This window comes from Poecilia latipinna, unplaced genomic scaffold (assembly GCF_001443285.1).
Source record: "Poecilia latipinna isolate Pla-1442-1.1 unplaced genomic scaffold, P_latipinna-1.0 Scaffold1538, whole genome shotgun sequence".
Classification (NCBI taxonomy): domain Eukaryota; kingdom Metazoa; phylum Chordata; class Actinopteri; order Cyprinodontiformes; family Poeciliidae; genus Poecilia; species Poecilia latipinna.
This window is the reverse complement of record NW_015114154.1, coordinates 63,460-83,550: the sequence shown is the minus strand read 5'-3', so window position 1 is coordinate 83,550 and position 20,091 is coordinate 63,460. Positions and strand designations below refer to the sequence as shown.

The window sequence follows — 20,091 nt, the reverse complement described above, 5'->3', positions numbered from 1 at the left end:
GTTTAAAAAATCTTTTTTTTTTTTTTTTTTTTTTTCCTTCAAAAAAAAAAAAAGGATACAAGCAGACAAAAGAAGGAAGGCTCGTTTTATTTGTTATTCATTCATAGTTCTTAAAAACAAAGTTTTAGATTTCCTTTTTATTCTTCCTTACCAAGTCCCCCTCTCACCCCCCTTCCTCTTCCTCTGCTCTGATTTCAGCATGCTAATTTAGTCGGTGCTCCTCAGCATGATTCCCTCGCTCTGTCTCCCGTTCTTGCTGCGATTCTGCTCCCTCCCCTCTGGGACCTGAAGATTAATATTCCTGGGCCCAACAAGATAATTACTGATACTAATTAGACATGATTATGTGAATTTGATACACTTATTACTCTAGATAATGAGTAGGACATATTACCCTAACAAGCACCCGTGCCGCTTAGTTTACTTTACACACGAGCCACAGAGTATATTTTCTGTTATCACCTCAATCAAAAACTGATATTGTCTTGTAATTAGTAGATAAAAGGGGCTTGATTTGTGTTACCTGTAAGATAAAGCAATGTGAAGAAAATTTGGGAAATGTGTTGTTTCCCATAATAAAACAACAGAAATTTTAACCTTTTTTTTGTTTTCGATCAGCTTCACAAGATTGATCTGTTTTTGCAGTCCTGCTTTGATGCAAGCATGCATGAACTACAGTCGTGACTTTTGAGGATAAAGAAAAATATTTAAGGAACTATTATTTTAGTTAACAAATAAATGTTACAAAATGCCACCGTTGACCTGAATGCACTCTCTGCTTTGATGCACGTCAATGAATTTCTCAGTGTAGTTGGGATGTACGATAGCAACTGTTCACATCAGAGGGAAAGGACCCCACACCGCGCAGCCTTGGCCATGAATTAGTAAAGAGAGCCAGGCGTCCATGGCTCGCCTGATTGGAAGTTAGGGAGAGAACGCCTGCTGACGCCAGTGGAGATCGATGTGGCAGTCAGAGGGATGAAGCGAGATAATTAGCGTTCAGAGTGTATCTTGTTAATTAAGGGCTAATTAGAGGCAGAGGCGGAGGGAAAAGGGTTCCGTGTGTTTGTGTCTGTGCAAGGGGAGGGGGGCGGTCGGTTGATGGAAATATGTGTAGAAATAAGGTGACTGTGCTGGTAAGGTGCAGCTTAAACTACAAAAGGCAGTTAACAACTGCATATTATCACTTCATTACAAGCTGTTTGGATGTTTCAATTACTTTGGCTAGATTGTTTTCCTCAGACTAGAACCAAAACCAACAGGACCACTCTCTATGTATGTTTTGGTAATTTGGGTGCTCTCCTTAGAAACCCGTAATGAAAAACAACAAACAATGTTATTGGATTTTTGTGTTAAAATGCAAAATATGACATAGGAACATTAGTGTTGTTGTTTGTTTTTTTCCCTTGTGAGTGGTCAAGAAGAGACAATTTTAGTAAAATGCAGGGAGACGACATTTGTTGTGAACGTGCGCTATACAAATAAAAACTGAAATAAATTGAATGAGGAGAAATTTGAGTTTTCTTTTTTTTTATTAAAAGCAATTAAATGCAAGTAAAATCACTGTCTAAGAGATATTCCAATTTTCATAAAAGGCACAGGCCACGTGACTGTAGAAGGTTCTGTTTCGCCTCTAAATCAAAGTAAAGAAAATGTGGCCAAGAACATATATATACATACATTTAAACACTCATCTCTACCATAAAATCTCAAGGGTATCAGAATATCAGAAACATACCCAGCCAATTTTTGACTGGTTTTTGATGACTATTACTGAGAAAAACACAGAATAGATGCTGCTGCTTCTTTGCACCGCAACAATGATGTTCTCCCACATATTTTTTTCTGTACAAAACTGAAATAAATTAGAAAGAACATAGAAAATAAATACATATCAGATTTAAATTAGTTATGAGTAGGCAAAGTGTTCAGAAGAAAATGTGTTCCATTCTTTGTTCATGTGAGGTGACGGTGTGAAACATGTCCTTGGCTAAGTTTTGCTGTACTACCAAAACAAAGTTTGACCAGTATGAACAAAATCTGACTCATTTTTGTGCCTTTGTCACTTTCTCTACAGGTGCAACTCACTCCAACAGCAGCATTTCTCTACAAGCGGGTGGGTCGGCGTTTGGCGGCAGTAAAGACGGCATGCACCAACGCTCCTTCTCCGTGTCCAGTGCTGACCAGTGGAATGAAGCCATCAACACCAGTACAAACAGCGCAGCCCGTAAGCACCCCATACTACCTTAAAAATGCGATAAATGTACCGCAAAGTATAGATGTTCACTAGTAATTATTCTAAGACTTGGGTCAAGTCTTTAATGAATAGCATTTTCACATTAGATGCATGACACCTAGTCTGCCTAAACCTCAAAATGACTGAAGGATATTGATTAAAACCTTTTCCCTTAGGCCTTATTTAAAACATAAACACTGCACATCTTTAAGCTTTTAATTCAACTTCTAAAAAAATTTAAATTTTGATTTCCTTTTTTAAACATTATAAATGGAAGCGTACATTCATGTTAGGAGAAAAAGAGTTGTAGAAATAATATTTTATTTTAGTGAACCAGAAGTTGAGATCTTGGAAACAAATTCAGTTTATCTAGTTTTGATACCACCCACATTCATGTAACACTGATCTGTTTGAGTTACCTGTGCGGTCCTTATTATGTTCCACGGCTGTCCTAAAAAGATAACATTTCAAGGTCCACGAACATCCCAAACAAATCAAGCAGACATTTTAACAAGAAAATGTGTTCTTCTCTGTCGGAGCTGCGGTGCCTTGTTCTAAATGCTTTCTCGATGGTGGCATTCAACAAAAACTCACAATCTTGGAAGCTGCCATTTAATAAACATTAACCAATGTTTTTTGTATTCTGGGGTTGTAAAAATCTAAATTTTGATGTTGAACTAAAGTAAAACAAACACATTTGTCAGATGCACATTTGCATCAAAATCAATAAAAAAAAAAACCTTTTTAATCTCCACAAGGGTTTGCATTGCATTATGATTCTATAATTGCATCAGTAATGTTTGTGACATGTTGGAGTAGCTCAATTAAAATCAAATTAATATTGGTATTCCAGCTTGGTTAGTTCCAATTTGCTCTTTTTGTAGACTTTTGTTCATCATCTTGAAGCATTACTTTTTCGGACAATTATTCCCTCAGATTTTTGGATGCTGTGGAGCCAGAGGAATTTTTGCTCTTTAGTTTTTGGTTGCTATGATGTGAAACCATGGCAACAAGGTGTTTTCCCCTTTTTTTTTTTCTTTTTTTTTTTTCTTTCACTATCGGAAGCAAATCCCCAAAAAAAGTTGAAATGGAAGTTTTATGGATGCAGAGCGGGAACAAAGAACAGACAGAGGAGGAGGAAGTTGATTTATACAATTATATGAACCACATCCCAGTGTACCATATTGGGGAACCTGGTTTCAGACAACTTGTCTAATTAAGTACAAGGTACATAATGTATCCTCAACTGTTATATTATTACTTTACATTTAGATTACTGCTGACGTGCTTGTTATTTATTGATATCTTTTACAAATGTTGTCATACTGTTTGTGATAATGATGTTTTGACCTTTATTAAAACGAAACCTGTGTTGTCTTTCTCGCAGTATCAATAGCATCAAGTAGGAAGTGTTTGTCTTTTTACCGGCATCAAGTTTGAAATTTTAGTTTTGTGACAACCTTATTGCGTACACTGCAGTAAATCAGAGGGGACAATTTTGATGATTTCCTCACAGCGTTTGAATGTCGGACCTCGAGCCCGAGTTGAGTCTTTAGAGCATAGATCTGATTCAAGTCTGAACTCTTTGCTTTTGCAATTTAAGAGCGACTTGAATTTAAGTCGCAGATTCAAGTCCCGTGGAATCTCTGTTACACATGGCAGGATGAAAACAAACAGAAAGGATCTAGAGTGCAGCAGTGTAATTGAGCTTTTTTCAACCTTTTTTTATTTTTATTTTTTTATGTAGATGAAAAAAGCCTAATTTTCATGATTGTGTGATCAGAACTGTGATCGCTGTGACCTTTTTGGCTGCTGCTCTTTGACAGAAGCAGCTTGTTTGGAGGAGGGGAACAGTGAAGGTTAACTTTCTGCCATCGATGCATACCCGCTTACTGCCGCCTTGTCAGTGTACTTGCGTATAGTAAAATAATATATTCACCAAATCTGACAACCCCTACCCCCCCCGCCCCCACCAACCGAAACCATCCTGTCTTTACCTTCCATCTTACTCTCTGTCTCCTCCCCCCACCCCCTCCAACCTCGTCTGTTTTCGTCTCCTTTCTTCCGAAGAGGAAAATGAATGCTTTTCGGGAGTACCATTCATCACCAGTTATTTCCCTCTCTTTGTGGTTGGCAGTAAAAAAGCACTTAAATGCACATCAACAGAATAACAGTCATTTCCATGCATGTTTGCACTCTGGTAGTTCTCATTAGCGCGGCGGCGGCTCCCCTCCTCCCCATGGGCTCCCAGGGGCCCCGGCAGTTTAAAGAGCGCACTTTACGAGCGCTGCTGGAGTCCAACTGCACGGCCCTCGTGGTTCCGCAGACAAGCCTGACTATCATTTGGAGCTGCCGAACGATCAATTCTGCCTGGACGCAGGCACTTCCATCACACCCTCCCTTCCTCCTCTCCCCCGCGTCTCCCATCAGCACCATGCCCAAAGCAGAATTACTTAGATTCGTGGGGTCCTCAAATAAATGAACACGAGTGTGTGTTGGCTGTTTGTACGTGCACTTTTTTTTTTTTTTTTTTTTTCCCACTAAGCGTGCTTGTGTCTGTGACAGAAATAAAAACAGTTTTATAGTTTAATGTTTGCGAATAAAGAAGCCAAGCTGCACTGTACAAGTAGGACTTCCTAAACATTGCGCCGTGGAAATTAGGAAGAGTGGAATTTTTCCTTTTTCATATTTGTTAAACTGAAAAGCCCCTAACTATTAACATAGCTCATTAACCAGCAGCCAGACTTCAACTAAATCAGATTCACAATTTGCTCCGTTATTCTACTTTTCTTCAATTATTTTCATGCTACTTTTAAGGTAACCATAAATGATCTTGAATGAGGCAAATGAGCTGAAAACAATAGGAGAAACGTGCCAAATGACAGAATGTGGTGCATTGGAGAAAAAGTGCTGCTGTAATCAGTGCAAAGTCAGGGCAGACGGTTCAAGACTTTTACACTAAGAGGAAAGTCTTTGGGGCTTAAGAACTTATATCCCTCCTTTCATCTCCACAGTCTGAATTAAGGCAGCTTGCAGCACCTGTGGTGGTAAAATGTGACTGGCCTATCAGAAAACATAAACTTGATTGAAATGCAACTCGCTTATCTTTCATCCTGAGGTGTCTTCCATAATCAATAGAGGGTGTTCCACTGTGAGAGGGTACTCGTGTTTTGCCATTAGAATTGACTTGAACCAAGCCCAATCACTCCATTATCCTTGGCGAAGGTTGCAGGTTATAACCTAAAATGTGATGCAAAAACAGCAGATTGATGATTCACAGGAGAATGAATGCATTTTAGCCAGGTAACCATTTCCATATTACTTAAAGAGGGCTCTCATTTGTAAACGTACTGATGCAAAGGCAGAGGCAGGGGTAGGAGCATCTCTTGAATATTGAGCACTGCTTTTTTGATTAAATCCCGGCCCAATTTTTTTTATTGCTTCTACTCATAAGGATGCTCATTCTTAATGTGCTGAGAGCTTGTTTAGATGCTGCTCTCCGTCGTGTGCCTCAATCTTTCGAACCTGGATTAAACTCTCGCAGTTCAGTCATCTGAAGCATTGTCATAGGATTGCTGATGGCGGTTACTGAAGTCAGGGTCAAGGAGTGAGTAAAGTTAAGTTCATCTCAAAATCTGAAGAACCGTGGAAATTAGAGAGAGTGGTTGCACAAGATTTTTTGATTTTAAACCTAAATAATAGCCTCAAAGTTGATGTCTCATAGGCTGAGTGGTCTTTCATGGTGCATGGGCTGCAGGATGTTGTAGCCTTATTGGTGTCCTTAAATTTGCACACAAATACACCTTTTAAGTTGTGGGTGTTGTCTGGAAATTACTTTGATGTGATCTGTGCAGTATGAGAGAACTTGAATATTTTATTTTAAAATTCTTTTTTTTTTAGACTTGTATGTTTTCTCTCTATAAAGTAGATTACCCTTGATGCTTTCTTCCGCAGAATAGATAATGACGACAATCGGCATTTGTAAGTATTGCCCCAAATATTTGCCATCATGCACATATGGTTAAGCAACTGAGCAGTAAAGAACGTGGAGTGAATTGTGCTACAGAATGTTTTGCTTTACCTAATACTCTATTATTTCTGTCTTCTACAGACAGGGTCTCATATTATATTTCCGTCTTGTCATCAAGAAATGTATTTTTCTTGGACTTGGTCAGTGTCCGAACCATCTGCTCTTCTGAATTTCCTTCGCAGTTGATAAACAGCGTAACAACTTTCCAATTCAGCTCCTTATCACACGGATCGCCTCTTTCCTCTGCACTTTATTTTATACGTCGGCCTCCCGATGCGAGGGTGATAGCGTGTGGGGCGTTTGATTTCTAAGCCAGGTTGTAATGAAGTTTGACATTTAGTTTGGAGAGAGCAGCAGAGCGCGATCAGGCCTTGATTAGTACGCTCTAATTGAGGATAATAAGGGGGAGGCGGTGATTGTTTCTAATTTTTGCCATTAATTGCAGCCGTTGGCTTTGATTGAGGACAGGCAGGGCTGCCGTGTCAAGGGGCCTGGGGGAATCATGGCGCTCCTTACCTTGAGCCTCTTGAATAAAAATGAAATAACTCCCTCCTTCCTCCGCCCCCCCCCCCGCACCTCCCCCCAACCGTTGCTCTCTCTTTCTCTCTCTCTCTCTCTAGCTCTCTCGATCTCTCTCTCAGTGTGGCTCTGATAAAGACAGGAATCTGCTTGCAGCGCTCTCTTTGTCTCACCCTCAGCCTTCATCCTGAAGCACGTTTAAGCTGTCATCTACGTGGTGGGAGTGTAATACACTGTAATCACAGGTTAGCCTCGTACCTATTCTGCTGCCCAGGTGATCGTGGCTGAGTGGTAAAGAGTCTCCTGATCCCCAGTGCAACTCATTACCCAGCTTGGTCCTGATGGCCCTCATACACACTAACAGCCGGCTAATAATGCCACTGTGATTTCTGGGCTTTCTCAATCAGATTACTTTCAACTTCATAATCCTCATCTTAACAAATTTTATTTAACAGCTAGGCGTAGTTTAGAGCTTAAAACCACTTACAGGAAATCGTTCATATGCATCCATTGGGTTACAGATGCTTCCCTATCGCTGCTCCGTTTCCTCTGCAGCTCCACCTTTGTGTTGCAGATTCTGGAGCGTGTTTCAGGTGCAGAATGAAAAGAACCCGGGTCATTTTCCACAACATTAGGGCCCAGAAATTGATAATTAGAGGTGTTTATGACACGGTTGGGGCCCCCCGAGGGGCAGCCCTCCCCTTTAACCTCAAGCGACATTAAACAAATGCTGGGTGTCACTTCAGAGGCAGGTTGGAGCTCATGTCTTCCACCCGCCATACGGAGCTGTGCTGGCGGGACAAAAGTCGGTATGGAAAGGGAGGAGGAAAGAGAGCGAGGAAGGGAGGGAGGGTGCACACGGAGGACCCCTGTGCCCCCAGCTGTCTGAGCCAACTAATGACTTGTCTCAGGGGGGCTGTTGTAAGGGAGCAGGAAAATTGAAACAGACGCCTCGACGAAGGGCTGCTACATGTGTGGCTGCGCGCTGCCATTCAAAGCACCAGAGAGCTTAATATATGTGCTCCAGCGAAAGCAGCATTTTTTTTATTTATTTTTTTTGCGTGTGTGTGATGGCACATAATCAGTGTGGTTGCTTACCAAAAAACAATGTTATTTATGGTAAAATATGACTTCAAAAAAGTAGAAATACATACTTCAAATTTATATATTTTTTTTCTTTTTGTCAGCTCATCAAGCTTAATTTCCAAGTTGAGGACAAACATAATGATGTGTGTCTCAGGTATTATCCTCTGTATTTGAGTCTCAAACAGTGCCCCCCCCCACCCCAGACTTCTTGAGCTCCCCCGCCCTGTAAGCATCTTCAGCCCCCTGCTGTGCTCAACTTACTCCTCCAAGACAGCCCCGTCTCCCTAAAGGTAATGACCGAATTAGGCCTAATGTTGTACACTGGCTAATGGCACAATGGCGCACATTACAGCATGTGCAACTGGCAACAAAAACAGCAATAATCCCTGAGTCCCTTGTCCTCCTGCACTCCACCCCTGGAGGCTGGGACGGTGCGCAGGGAAATGAATGGAGTTTGCTACACTACAATGAGCTTTTGATGGGAGACAATGGAGGATGCTGCCAGCACCACACAGGGTGGTAAGAAGAGAGCAATATGGGGCCCATCTACCGGCCCTCCCTTCCCACTTCCCCCAGGCCTCTGGCCCCCGCTCTCTCAAATTCTTAATGGCATCCGGAGGGGGGAAGAAGGGAAAGTGATGTCAAATGTCAGGAAATCAGAAAGATGGCAAGCTGACAAACCCCTGCTATCTTCCCATCCCTCCTGTCCCTTTGCCCGACGGTAGCACAGGTTAATATCACATTTATAAAATCACTTACAAGAAACAAAGCTGGTTCTCAGCCCCCTGTCACTCTCAGACAGTCATATAGTGAGCTTTGCCAAAGGCTAATTCAGGTAACCATTCGTTCACAGACCCATACATGTCCTTCAGAACATCTAAAACTCAAGTTTCTTTCTGAGCTGCTTCCCGGTGTATTGACATTATTTGTATGTTACACATTTAAATTTAAAGTTCAGGAAGTTTTCGTTTCTGTAATCCTCAGTGTTACTAGGATCCACATACACGAAGAAAGAAATCTGACAGTTTTCTGACCATTTAATCCTAATAAGTCCTGCTGACAACTACACTCTTAAGTGTGAATGCTGTTACTGATTGAAGAAGACTCAAAGTTGGCCGTTTCCAATATTAATGAGGTTTCAGAGAATGCACAGAGATGTAAAATGGTATTTAAAACGAGGGTGGGGAGCTCTGTCATCCAAGGGAAAGCTCAACATTATGCAGCTTCTTTTCCACATCAAAAGGAGTCAATTTAGATGACTCTGGGAGCTAATCTGAATGCCCTGTACACCTCACTTTGGAGAGAAATATTTGGGTTTTTCAGCTGGATCTGTTATGTATGGGCGGATGGATGGTAACACCCAATTTAGAGACACTAGTCTCTCTCACGCTTGGCACGAGCTCCTCATTTAAACAATTTGAGATAGAAAGGCTGAATAGTTAAGGGTAAATATCATAGTTCTTGGGGGAAATCACATTTGTCCAAAACCAGTATCATAAAAGCCTTATACATGTCAGGGATTTAATTTCAGCTTCAAAATTCATATTGGTGCATTTCTGCAATGGTCTCTCCTTCTGCAGACTTCTAGGGTACAATAAATGCCAAAAATGTAGGGCCGTATTTACTTTCCTCATTGAGCCTCATTGTACTAAAGGAAGCTAGTAATGGATAAGGTAACAAGAACATTTGGATTCCTATTAATAAGCCAATTTCCCAAGTTGTTTTTTTGTTTTTTCTCCCCCCCCCCACTGGTTTGTGGGAACATTTCAATGTTGGGTGTAAAACACCTTCCTTTTTAAAGCTTTGTCATAACACAGTCACACCCTAATTCCTTTGTCAAAATTATAACATGAAAAAAAAAATAGTAATTAAAAAAAGGGTAAGTGGAAGAAGCAAAAGGCATGCAAACTTAAAATGAAAAATCAGATTATGTGTAATATTTTTAAGGCTTAAAATGCAAAACAATGATTGTGTACATTTGGGACTCATTGTGACATTTTAAGATCCCTCATGTCCATTTATGCCTCAACAAACAGTCCTCTCAGAGCAGAGATGATGCTACAAATCATTTATAAAATGAGTCACTGAATTCTTATTTAATTTTAAAGCTGAACTGATGTATTTTTACCGTTTTATTATTAACATTAACATTGTTATTAAATGAAGCTTAAATAGTTTACATTTCTTTAATACTTTGCCTGAATTTATATTTTTACTTCGTATTTTCAACAGGGGTGTTTATTGCCCTCAACACAAAATAAATCAAAAGTAAAATGTCATTATTTTAAATTCATGACTAATCAAACTGAACATTCTAACTAAAAACAATTTTAATGAAAGATAACGTATTTAATGTTAAGCATGATGGAGTGTACATAGTCTAAGTTTAGGCTATAAACTTTTTGTTTTCCTTTTTTCCTTTTTTGACGTTATATTCTTATTATTTCACACTTTCATGTTCTTTTTTGTTAAAAAAAAAAGCCTTAAGTATTTCTGAACAATAAATAAAAAAGCATGCATTATTTTTTTTCTTATTAAGTTTTGCTTTGTGTTCACTCAGCCAATGGGATGACTGATCCTGCTACTTCCAGCATGGGCAGTGCCACGAGTCCTAAACTTGAGCCTCCTCCATCGCCGCACGCCAACCGCAAGAAACACAGGCGGAAAAAGAGCACAGGCATCACAAAGCCGGATGGCCTATCAGCGGGCAATGATGGTATGACAAAGGACATAACTTTACTATTTTTCTGAACTGTGGGTCAGTTTCTTAGAGCAACAGAAAACAAAGACAGTTTTAACTGGCAAATCCACCAACACAAAATAGGAACATAGATTTAAATAGCTGCTTCATTGGGTATATTTTAAAAATGAAAAAATTGTTTTGACTTTCATTTATTAGCGTTTATTTTATTTTGTTTTTTGCTCTTTATAGGTTGGTGTGTTTTTAACCAACCTCCTCCTTCAAATGTGTTCACTTGTGTTCTATCTTGCCAGCAGTCAGCAGTTTTTTGGTGTGTGAGAATTTTCAAAACATCTGACGACAATAAAACACGAGGTAGCGGTTTTGAAAGAGGATGAGGGGAGACTGGAACAAGAAACAAATACTTACAAATCTGTAGAAATACATCAAACATGTTGTGTGTGTTCCCAACAGCTGATTGGTTTGTTCATGCTCCGATTGTGATGTCACGAACTCGCATACATGCTAAGCAGAATTTGAGGCGATTTTTGTTAGTGTGTTTTGTATTTTCTGAAATATAAACATTAGGAACGCATACTTCATTACCCAGCTGTGTTGATATCGTTCATGTATATCTGTTACTGATGAACAACACACCACTGGATAGAACCTTTCAGAGACGTTATCATTACTGCATTTCTAGATTACAAGAACACAAACTGTCATGATGGGGGGGGGGGGGAAACACCAAAAAGTAATCTTGATTCAGAGTTTATGTGTATATGATGAATATAAAGGTGTGTAGTTTTGTGTCTCTATGCGACCCCCTGTTCAGCCCCAATTTATTTTACCGTTGCATGAATAGTGAATGTGGCCGTCCTCAGCAGGGGAGTGGCAGCCAGCTCTCCACCCAATTAATAATGATTCCTCAGCCCAATGATGAATGGAGAGCCCTAATTGGATGGCATTGTGAAAACACTGAGACGCATTTCAGAGGCCATAAAACTGATGTCACCCAAACGGGATGATCAATCAACAAGATTGATATGCTGGATAACAACAACAATGGCATTGACGCCTCCTAAATGGGGCTTAGCATTTATAATCATTATACTTTTTTATCCCAGTCTCTGACAGCTCCTCTTTAAAGTCTGAATGGGTCTGTTGACCACATTGTTGTACAGAGGGAACATCATCAGCATCACAGTGATAAGTGGTGTGACATAAGTGGTACTATAGAGTCTTATGTGGCGATATCAACCTCTGTTTCAGTAGTCATACTGGGCCAAATACTTTAATATTCTGCATCTGGCATCATGATTTATGTTTTGACAGTATGTCAGGAGCTGCAGCTCTATGTATGTACATAATCAGCCTGCATCTCACAGCATCCGTACTTGAGTTTTATTTGACATTACTTAGCTCTTAATGTGCATCTCCTGGCACATGGAAGTTCTTAGCCGAGTGACAGCTGGCTTTGTCAAACATCTTCAAACCTCATCCATTTGTCTGTTTACTCCTGGACTTCTTGAGGAAGAAGTTTAAGAGCAATCAGACCGGAGGAGGCAGATTCTGAATGTTTCTCACATCATCAAACATGCACATTGTTTTCTATCTATCTCATTCTTCTCTGCAAGGTTTTCTATTAGCATCAGCATGTCTGTTCAGCTGAATGCTCCACAATACAGACATATCGCTTAAATATTGGATTCACCCAATTCTAAGGGTATGAGCTGCATGTCCTGTTAGAAGAATAGGAGAGAGAGAGACAGAGAGAGAGAGAAGGCAAGAAATAAAAAAAATAAAAAAAGAGGAGAGGTGGGATCCTTGAATAAATTGCTATCAGTTTATCTCATTTACAGGGCAATCAGAGGCATGCACTGCGGGCTGAAATTGAATTTTAGTAGTTGTGAAGCATCATAAATCAAAACAGCACGAGCGTTTTAAGGTGAGATATCATTTTGGTCAGCATGGGACGTGTGGGATGTTCTTTGGAGCCTGGAGAAACTGTCACTGCATCATTTTTGAATGTACCACCACTGCCGGTACTTAGAAGGAGTCTACAGCAGGATGGCAAAAGGGCTATTATCTAGTTATAATCACAAATAGGAATGGTCTGGTTTGAGATTCTTACAGTTTTTTGTTTTTGTTTCTTCTTTTCCTTTTTTTTTTCTTTTTTTAGAAAAACATCACAGTATAACAGAATTGCAGTAGTGGCACAGGTTTTAAAACAAAATGTATTAACAGCTTTTATTCAACATAGAAAAGCAAGAACAATTGCAAAGCTAAAATAATATATCATTATGACTGTTTTGATAATGTAATTAATAATGTAATTGGTAAAACTGTAATTTTATTTTAGTTTTGATATACTTATTCAAAAATGAAATAACCACCTGCTATATGTATTATTAAAATGACTTTTTTTTAATCTATTATCCACATTTGAAATTTCTTTATAAAGTGGTGTTTCTCAGTCTTTCACAAATAAGATTCAGGTTTTGCAAAAGTTCTACAACTTTGCACTGCATAATCTCTATGCAGCGCAAAAAATATGTAGTTAAGGTTTGACCAACCTATGTATTTTCATTTCTGAACTTGAGCTGATGAGATGTACTCAAGATCCCTGTAGTTTAGCAATGTTAGCTGCAAGCAGTTAGCCATTGGTGGTACCGTCAAATGGTGGAGGCTTTTTCAGTCCTCATCGAGTGACATCAGCAGAATCAAAACATACTAAGGCAGAAATTCCAGGACTGCTTCCTGTCTTACTTCAAAATAAGAGTCTCAAACAATGGTGCAGAGCATCAAGCTTAAAGCCCTCACCTTTGTACTAGAAACATTTAGTTACTTTATCAGACGAAGTCTGATGCTGGCAGCAGCTACACAGAGCTTTGTGAGATAGACTTGTCCTTGACATTGAGGTCTTTAATACCACAAAAATGCTGTTCGTATTATGTCCCTGCAACCTGTTGTTTTATTTTGTCAATTACAGAATAAAAAAACAATTCTTCACATAGTCATGATTTGATGTATGCAAGTCAAGCCATATAAACATAAAGTCTCCTCTGGACAGTGTACTGAAGTTCCTTTAAGATTGTGTGCAAGGGACACAGCCCCTAATATCCTATGCACTGTCAGAGCTGTGCGCTGTAATGAACTTCTCATGTGCTTAAAGAATGATGCAGGATGCATGGCGAGACAACTGACAGCCCCGTAATGTGTTTCCCAGCAGCCGCCTGGCGACGAGCTCTCTCCGTGTGTCGCTCGCCATAAACCCACTGGAAAATCGATGGCCGATAAAGACTTGTGTTCAAGGGGAGCCCTTCTGATTAATGCAGACTGTCAGAGAGCATCATTAATGTATTTCTCTTTTTTTGAAAAAGGAATCCAAAAAACCATCAAATGCTCATTGTTTTCTTGGGTTTAGTGTGAGTCGAATATGGAATTGAATTAATGGAAGCAAATTGTGATGAAAGGCTCCTGATGTTTCAAGTTTTTATGAAGGATGTTATTTATTCTTGCTAAGGTCACAGAAATTAGGGAGACAACAAGAGCTAATGATGGCCCTGAATGCCTTTATGTCCAAAGGTGTTCAGGTCCTGAGAGATCACATTTAACTCACGTTAGTTAGATTTTTTTGGCATTGCTTAAAAATACAACTCGGCTCTGGGTTTAAACGGAGCAGATTTTACTATAGCAAAAAAAACACAGTTAAGCATATGTATTTTATTTATTTATTTATTTATTTCAAATTATAATTTTGTATTTATAAATTAGAGTTATAAATTATTTTCAGGTTTGTTGATTTTTATTTGAAGTTGTACTTTTTGTAACCCTAATGCAGTTTCTACAAGGAATATAGGGATTTCTAGAGATGTCAAATAAAAGGCGCAGGTGCATAAATGTAGAACTACAGCAACAGGAAGTTGTACATGTCCTTAAAAATTAAAAGTCTATTAGAGTAGAAATTTCTAAAAGAATTGTTGTGACATTCATATACGTATTAGTGATTGGAAAAATACGCAGACTCCATTAATACAATGCACTATGAGTATAATTTAAAAATAAAATTATTTCTGTTATTCTGTGGCACAATAGTAAAAGCCTTCTTATGTTTGGAGTGTTATTTTTAACCTTTCATCCACTGCGATCAGTTGCACATTTTTGATATTTTAAGGTCTCTTTGGCATCACCTTAATCTTTACCCCAGTTCACATATTTTCTATCAGATTCAAGTTGATTTTAGCTGGGATACCTCAAAGTATTATGAGTACTTAAAAGTAAAAAGCGTATAAACAATCTTAACGCTATGTCTAAAAACTATTTGGGGACAACAGCTGCATCAGAGCTCGGCATTTTCATCTCATATTAGCGGATGTTGGTCATTTTTTAACAGTTTGATATCAGTCCAATAAATATAATAACTGGACCGATATTAACAACCGACATTTATTTCCATCCTGTTGCCATTTGCATTTCTGAAGAGGGATGGAAGGAGGTTAGTCATGTGGTATTTATTTAGTCATGTGATGGCGAGTTTGGGGTGTTTACCTGAAGCATCGAGGCAGTGTGGTCATTTTGCATGGTGTCGAAAGGCTAGAGAAATACAAATATTGGTAAATATCAGTAATCAGCAATAACAGCTATATTAATTTCAGGTATTGATGTTAACCCAAATTCTCATAATGGTGGATCCCTATTTTGAACCACCTTGAACACCTTGAACTGTTGCCTAAACTTACATAGTTTAGGCAACAGTTAGGTATAATAGTTATGAAATATTTCCATTTTTTAAATACAAATTGGTTCCATTAAGTTCAGTTTATTTACAAGGTGCAGATTCACCACCAACATTGTTTCAAGTCGCTTTGCTAAAATATATCCAATTTTTGCACACAAATATAGTCAATTCAGTTCAATCATCATAGTTCTATTAAAATATATAAAAAAATCTTAAATTAAATATTGAAAATGATTTACCTTTTTAATATTTTAAAAGTAAGGTGAACATCTTCACCCTTTCTCATTGGCATGTGTGTACATCAGCTTTGAGATTAGTTTATCATTTAATAAACAAACCTACTTAAGGGTATTTTTATCCAATGGAGGTAGATGAATCCAGTCAACTTATTAACTCCATGCTAAGACCTTTGCCTTTTTTAATTATGTAAACGCATCTATAGTACAGTTTACTTTTTGTCACAATTATAAAAAAATATTGTGCTTGCAAAATATTGCTGGGGGCGGCATTATGAATTTTAAGCTTTCATTGTTATGTGACTGAAGAACATGCAGTTACTGTTGAATTTCAGTCTACCTCACGTGTGGATAGGGATCTCTGAGACTGAGGTCTGCTTGGTATTTTTGAAGTTTCATGTTTTTTGAAGATGCACAAAGAATCCCAGTTTTTAACAATGATAGATTTTTAGCTGTAAACAGTGTGTAGTGACTTACAAATCATAAACAATAACTTTAAGTAATACAATAACAGAAAAATAAAAATATTCAAGCCTGAACTGTAGTGAAACTTTTTTTTTTTTTGTCAAAGTAATTTAGTTGGTAACAAATGTTACTCATATTTCCAAAAATTATAAGAAATTGAGGAAGAATTTGGGAATAAGAGACAACATTAAGCAATTTCCAAAATGATGTCAATTTAATCTGCTTGCCCTAACCAAATCAAAAACATATTTTGCTAAAAATATTGCTTTGAGCTGAGGATTTTTAAGTGGTTGTAAATAGAAGCAGACATCATTTTGCTGTAAAACCTACTGCGTGAAAAAAGTTCTTAGACTTAATGTTCAAAAGTCTCAATGCGTTCTGTATATAAAGCCAAAGGTCAGCAACAGGTAGTGATGAGCAAATTTCTTCTATTAAATTTGATTACAACCTACAAGGCTTATCTTGTTTGCGACTGAGCTGCTCAGATTTTTTGACATCTTTTGACCTCTCTCGGTTGATCGTAATTTTATCATACATTCAGAGTAAGCCTTCTGCACATTGCTATCCATCAAGGTCAAGACAAGTTATATGCACTGCAGTCAAAGAACAATGGAATAATGAGCTTTGTTGCTGTTTCCTGTGACTAATTATAGAGAATGAATGGTTGTGCCCCCCAAGGCTTTATTAATGTATGTTTATACATTCCAAGGTGTTTTTTCAGAATCTAACCCTAGAGTTGCACTGCTCTCTTATTAAATACAGGCCTATTTTAGTATGAACATAATGGCTGTTTTTTTTTTTTTTTTTGGCCTGCCCACAGTGCACTTTTGATCCTTTTGTAATATTTAGCGTAGCAATGTACCAATAAAAATTCTTTGGCAGATTTACTATCAGTTTTTGTAAAGCTTTTATCAGAACAACAATGTTTTTTTTTCTTTTCTACCCTTCCAGCCAGGAGCCATCAATAGATGTTATGTCATGCAACTATGTGAACGATGAGTCTCTGTGAAACAGGGCTAATACTAACACTCCTAAAAAAAAAAAAAAAAAAAAAATAAAAATGCTAAAAGAAATTGACATTTTAAATTGGCTATAGGATAGAGTTTAGACTAGCCAAAAAAAATTCCAACTTGGCACAGACTTTGTGTCTAAGCCCAATCCCACCTGACTGATTGATCTTAGTTTTAGAACACCATTTAAGTACTACTCTGAACTTCTTTAAGATTTTGTTTAAGGTCTTCCAGCTCCATTTTGTTCCTTTTTGTAATCACAGGGTGAGTCAAGTGCAAATCTTCTCGGAACAAACGAACAGAACGGGGCGGGTTCGTGTACGCATTAGTTGTGCCGTGTGCTGCAGTTTTTTTAAGTCTACTTAACTTCTGGACATTTCTTTCCTCATCAGGGTAATCTGTCGTTTATTCTATTTAGATTACAAGTAGATTAACACAACTTCACTTTGTGCATTCCCGTTTAGTGTTTTATGTCCTTTAAGTGTTGTGGGCTTATTAAACGAGCCACAGAAGCCTGAGCCCGATCCGACCCGACCACTATGCAAATAAGGGCTTGGGCTATAAATCTAAACTCTTCTTCAGCGTCTCATCTTGGTAATTAGCATGGTTATTATAGCTATTACTCCAAACACAGCTGGCTCTATCTGTACATTCTAGAGAATGCAGATCCTAACCTGAACGCTGATATTTCCAAAAGGCTGCCAACATTTGCCAGTTCATATGTTCCATAGCAAAGATTGAAATCTCAAATGGACAAAAGAGAAAATCCTTTCCTGTTTTGTGTTCAGCCTTCCTGTTTTCTGCTGAAAGTCTTTCTCTCTCTCGTGATCTGAATGAACCATAGAGATGTCTCAAGATGTCACATGCTTTTAGTAACTTAATTTCAAACACCTTACTGATGCAGTATAGCTGTTTTGGACTTTTCTTCATTCATTGATAGCCAATACATGTTGTTCTCAGCCCAGCATTTTAGGCCTTACTATATGGTATTATCACTAATTGGAAAAACACTGGGTTTGTTCTGCACCGAGATTGAAAATTCATTTGTGAAACTCCTAATGGACAGAGTTTGTTCACAGATCAAAATGTGTACCTTTTTTTTTTTACTTTCTTTAAGTGAATTTCATAAGTAGTGTGGGTTTTAAGTCAGTAGAAAAATAACACGTGGCTATTAGTTGAGGTGTTTAGTTTACATTGAGCATCCTATTGTCCTGCACCTTAGTAAACTGAGGGTTAATATCCTCTGGAGTCCAGCTGAGGATTAGGAAATGGAGGTTTAACTGCCTGTGCTAATGGTGGGTGTTTATCTCAATACTTTGTTTTGTCACTCCCAGACTCACTCTCATTTCCCAAAGCTGTCCCTGGAGCTTCCACTCTTGTAATGGCTTAGCTTTCTGAGCACCACAGTATGAAGAGAAAGGAATAACAAGATTCTCATTTGGGGTCTATGCACACTGCCCACAGATACTTGTATAATTGGCCCCGTTTTCATTTGTCGCAGTTGCTAATGCAGTAGCTATTAGCGCAGCAATACTGGTGCTGATTTCATGTGTTTGTTCATTGTTGGAAGTTAGTTCTTTGCTTGTTTGAGCATGCATGTGAAAGTGTGCAGAGGTGTGTGCACATGTGTGTCAGACAGATAGAAAGCGTGTGCTCAGTATCTTTCTTTTTTCGCTGCTCTTTTCTCTCTGAGTTTGGTCGTGGTTCCCTCGGGGCCCCTGTCGCAGTAATGGCCTGCTCCTGATTGCTCTGATACAGGTTAGGAATATTGGCTTTAATGATGTGTAAAATGAGCAAGCAGTGCCTGTGACATTTACAGATGGCACCGCCTTGGCCTGTTCTTCCCAACTGCTCGTTAATTCACGGGGAACGGCGAGCACTTCTTTAAGTGACTGCCTGACGCATGCATACGGTGCAACACAATGCACCGCAACACAAAAAAAAAAACTATAACTCACCTTGTGTTTCTCCGCACCTTGTTGCCGTTTCCGACTGAACATTCGCACGAATTAATCAAACACAGAGTCCTCAAGGTGACGAGCTGTCAGCCGAGTCCTTTCTGAGGGTTTGTCACACCGATCTCCAGAGGGCTTTGAGAGGCTTAGACTGAGTAGATGCCTGATGGAGTTTGCCTTATAGACAACACAGCTGGGCTCTGCACCACAGCCCTGAGGTGCTAATCTGGTCCACAAGCCATCTGTGGTGCATCTGCTGCACTTGCAACGTAAAAAGGAGGAATCAACATCCTCAGGTCAGCTGCTGCTCTTTCATGTTCCGGTCAGCTTTGTGGGTCAAACAAACGCATCACATTTACCGACAGCCATTAAGTGATTGGAGAGATACAAGTTTCCTGTATGTAGGCGCAAATTTGACACAGCTTTTATTTAACAACAAAAAAAAATAATAATAATTTGATTCTCTTTATTGCCCCTTTTTTCCATTATATCTGATGATATATTTTACATTTATTTATTGATAATCTGATTTTGATACTTGAACTTGTGATTTCCTGACCTATCTGCTCAGATAGCCAAAACTTCAGTCAATACTGTCTTAATGAGAGCAGTAGGTGCTTTTTTTTTGTTTGTTTTACTTAATGACTGTCCATGTTTTTGCAAACTTTAAATAGTTGAAAATGTCTTTTCTGTAACCAAGTAAAATGTGTAGCAGACTTTGTAAGCCAGTTTATCCACTATGCAAAGCGACAAGAAGCAGATTAACAGAGTCGTTGTCCAATTTCTTTCATTTCATTAAAATTAAATTAAGAATAAATTAATTTTTACATAAGTTTTTAAAACGTTGACATTACTTGATGAAGTTAACCGTCATATCTACATCATCATAAATACCTAGTAAGACAAAGCCTTAAGTATAAATGTAAAAATATCACTAAATATTATTTCATTGGTTGATCTTGACATTGCTTACAATAAGAGTAGAAGTAAAATATTTTGTAACGTAAGCAGTTTCTGTTTTATATATATATATGTGTGTGTGTGACTGTATAGCTCAGTGGGTAGACACCAGTCTACCACCCGGGAGACCGGGGTTCGAATCCGGGCTGGGGCGAGTTACAACAGTGCAATTG

The 20,091-nt window shown here is 38.5% G+C and overlaps 1 protein-coding gene across 1 annotated transcript in view; it reads left to right on the top strand.

Annotated features, from left to right (window-relative positions):
- Positions 1-20,091, top strand: part of LOC106963472 (arf-GAP with GTPase, ANK repeat and PH domain-containing protein 3-like) — a 99,696-nt gene that overhangs the window by 53,903 nt on the left and 25,702 nt on the right. The window contains exons 12-13 of the mRNA XM_015058402.1: positions 2,078-2,227; positions 10,432-10,587. Coding sequence (XP_014913888.1) covers positions 2,078-2,227; positions 10,432-10,587 — 306 coding nt within the window. The remainder of the gene's footprint in view (positions 1-2,077; positions 2,228-10,431; positions 10,588-20,091) is intronic.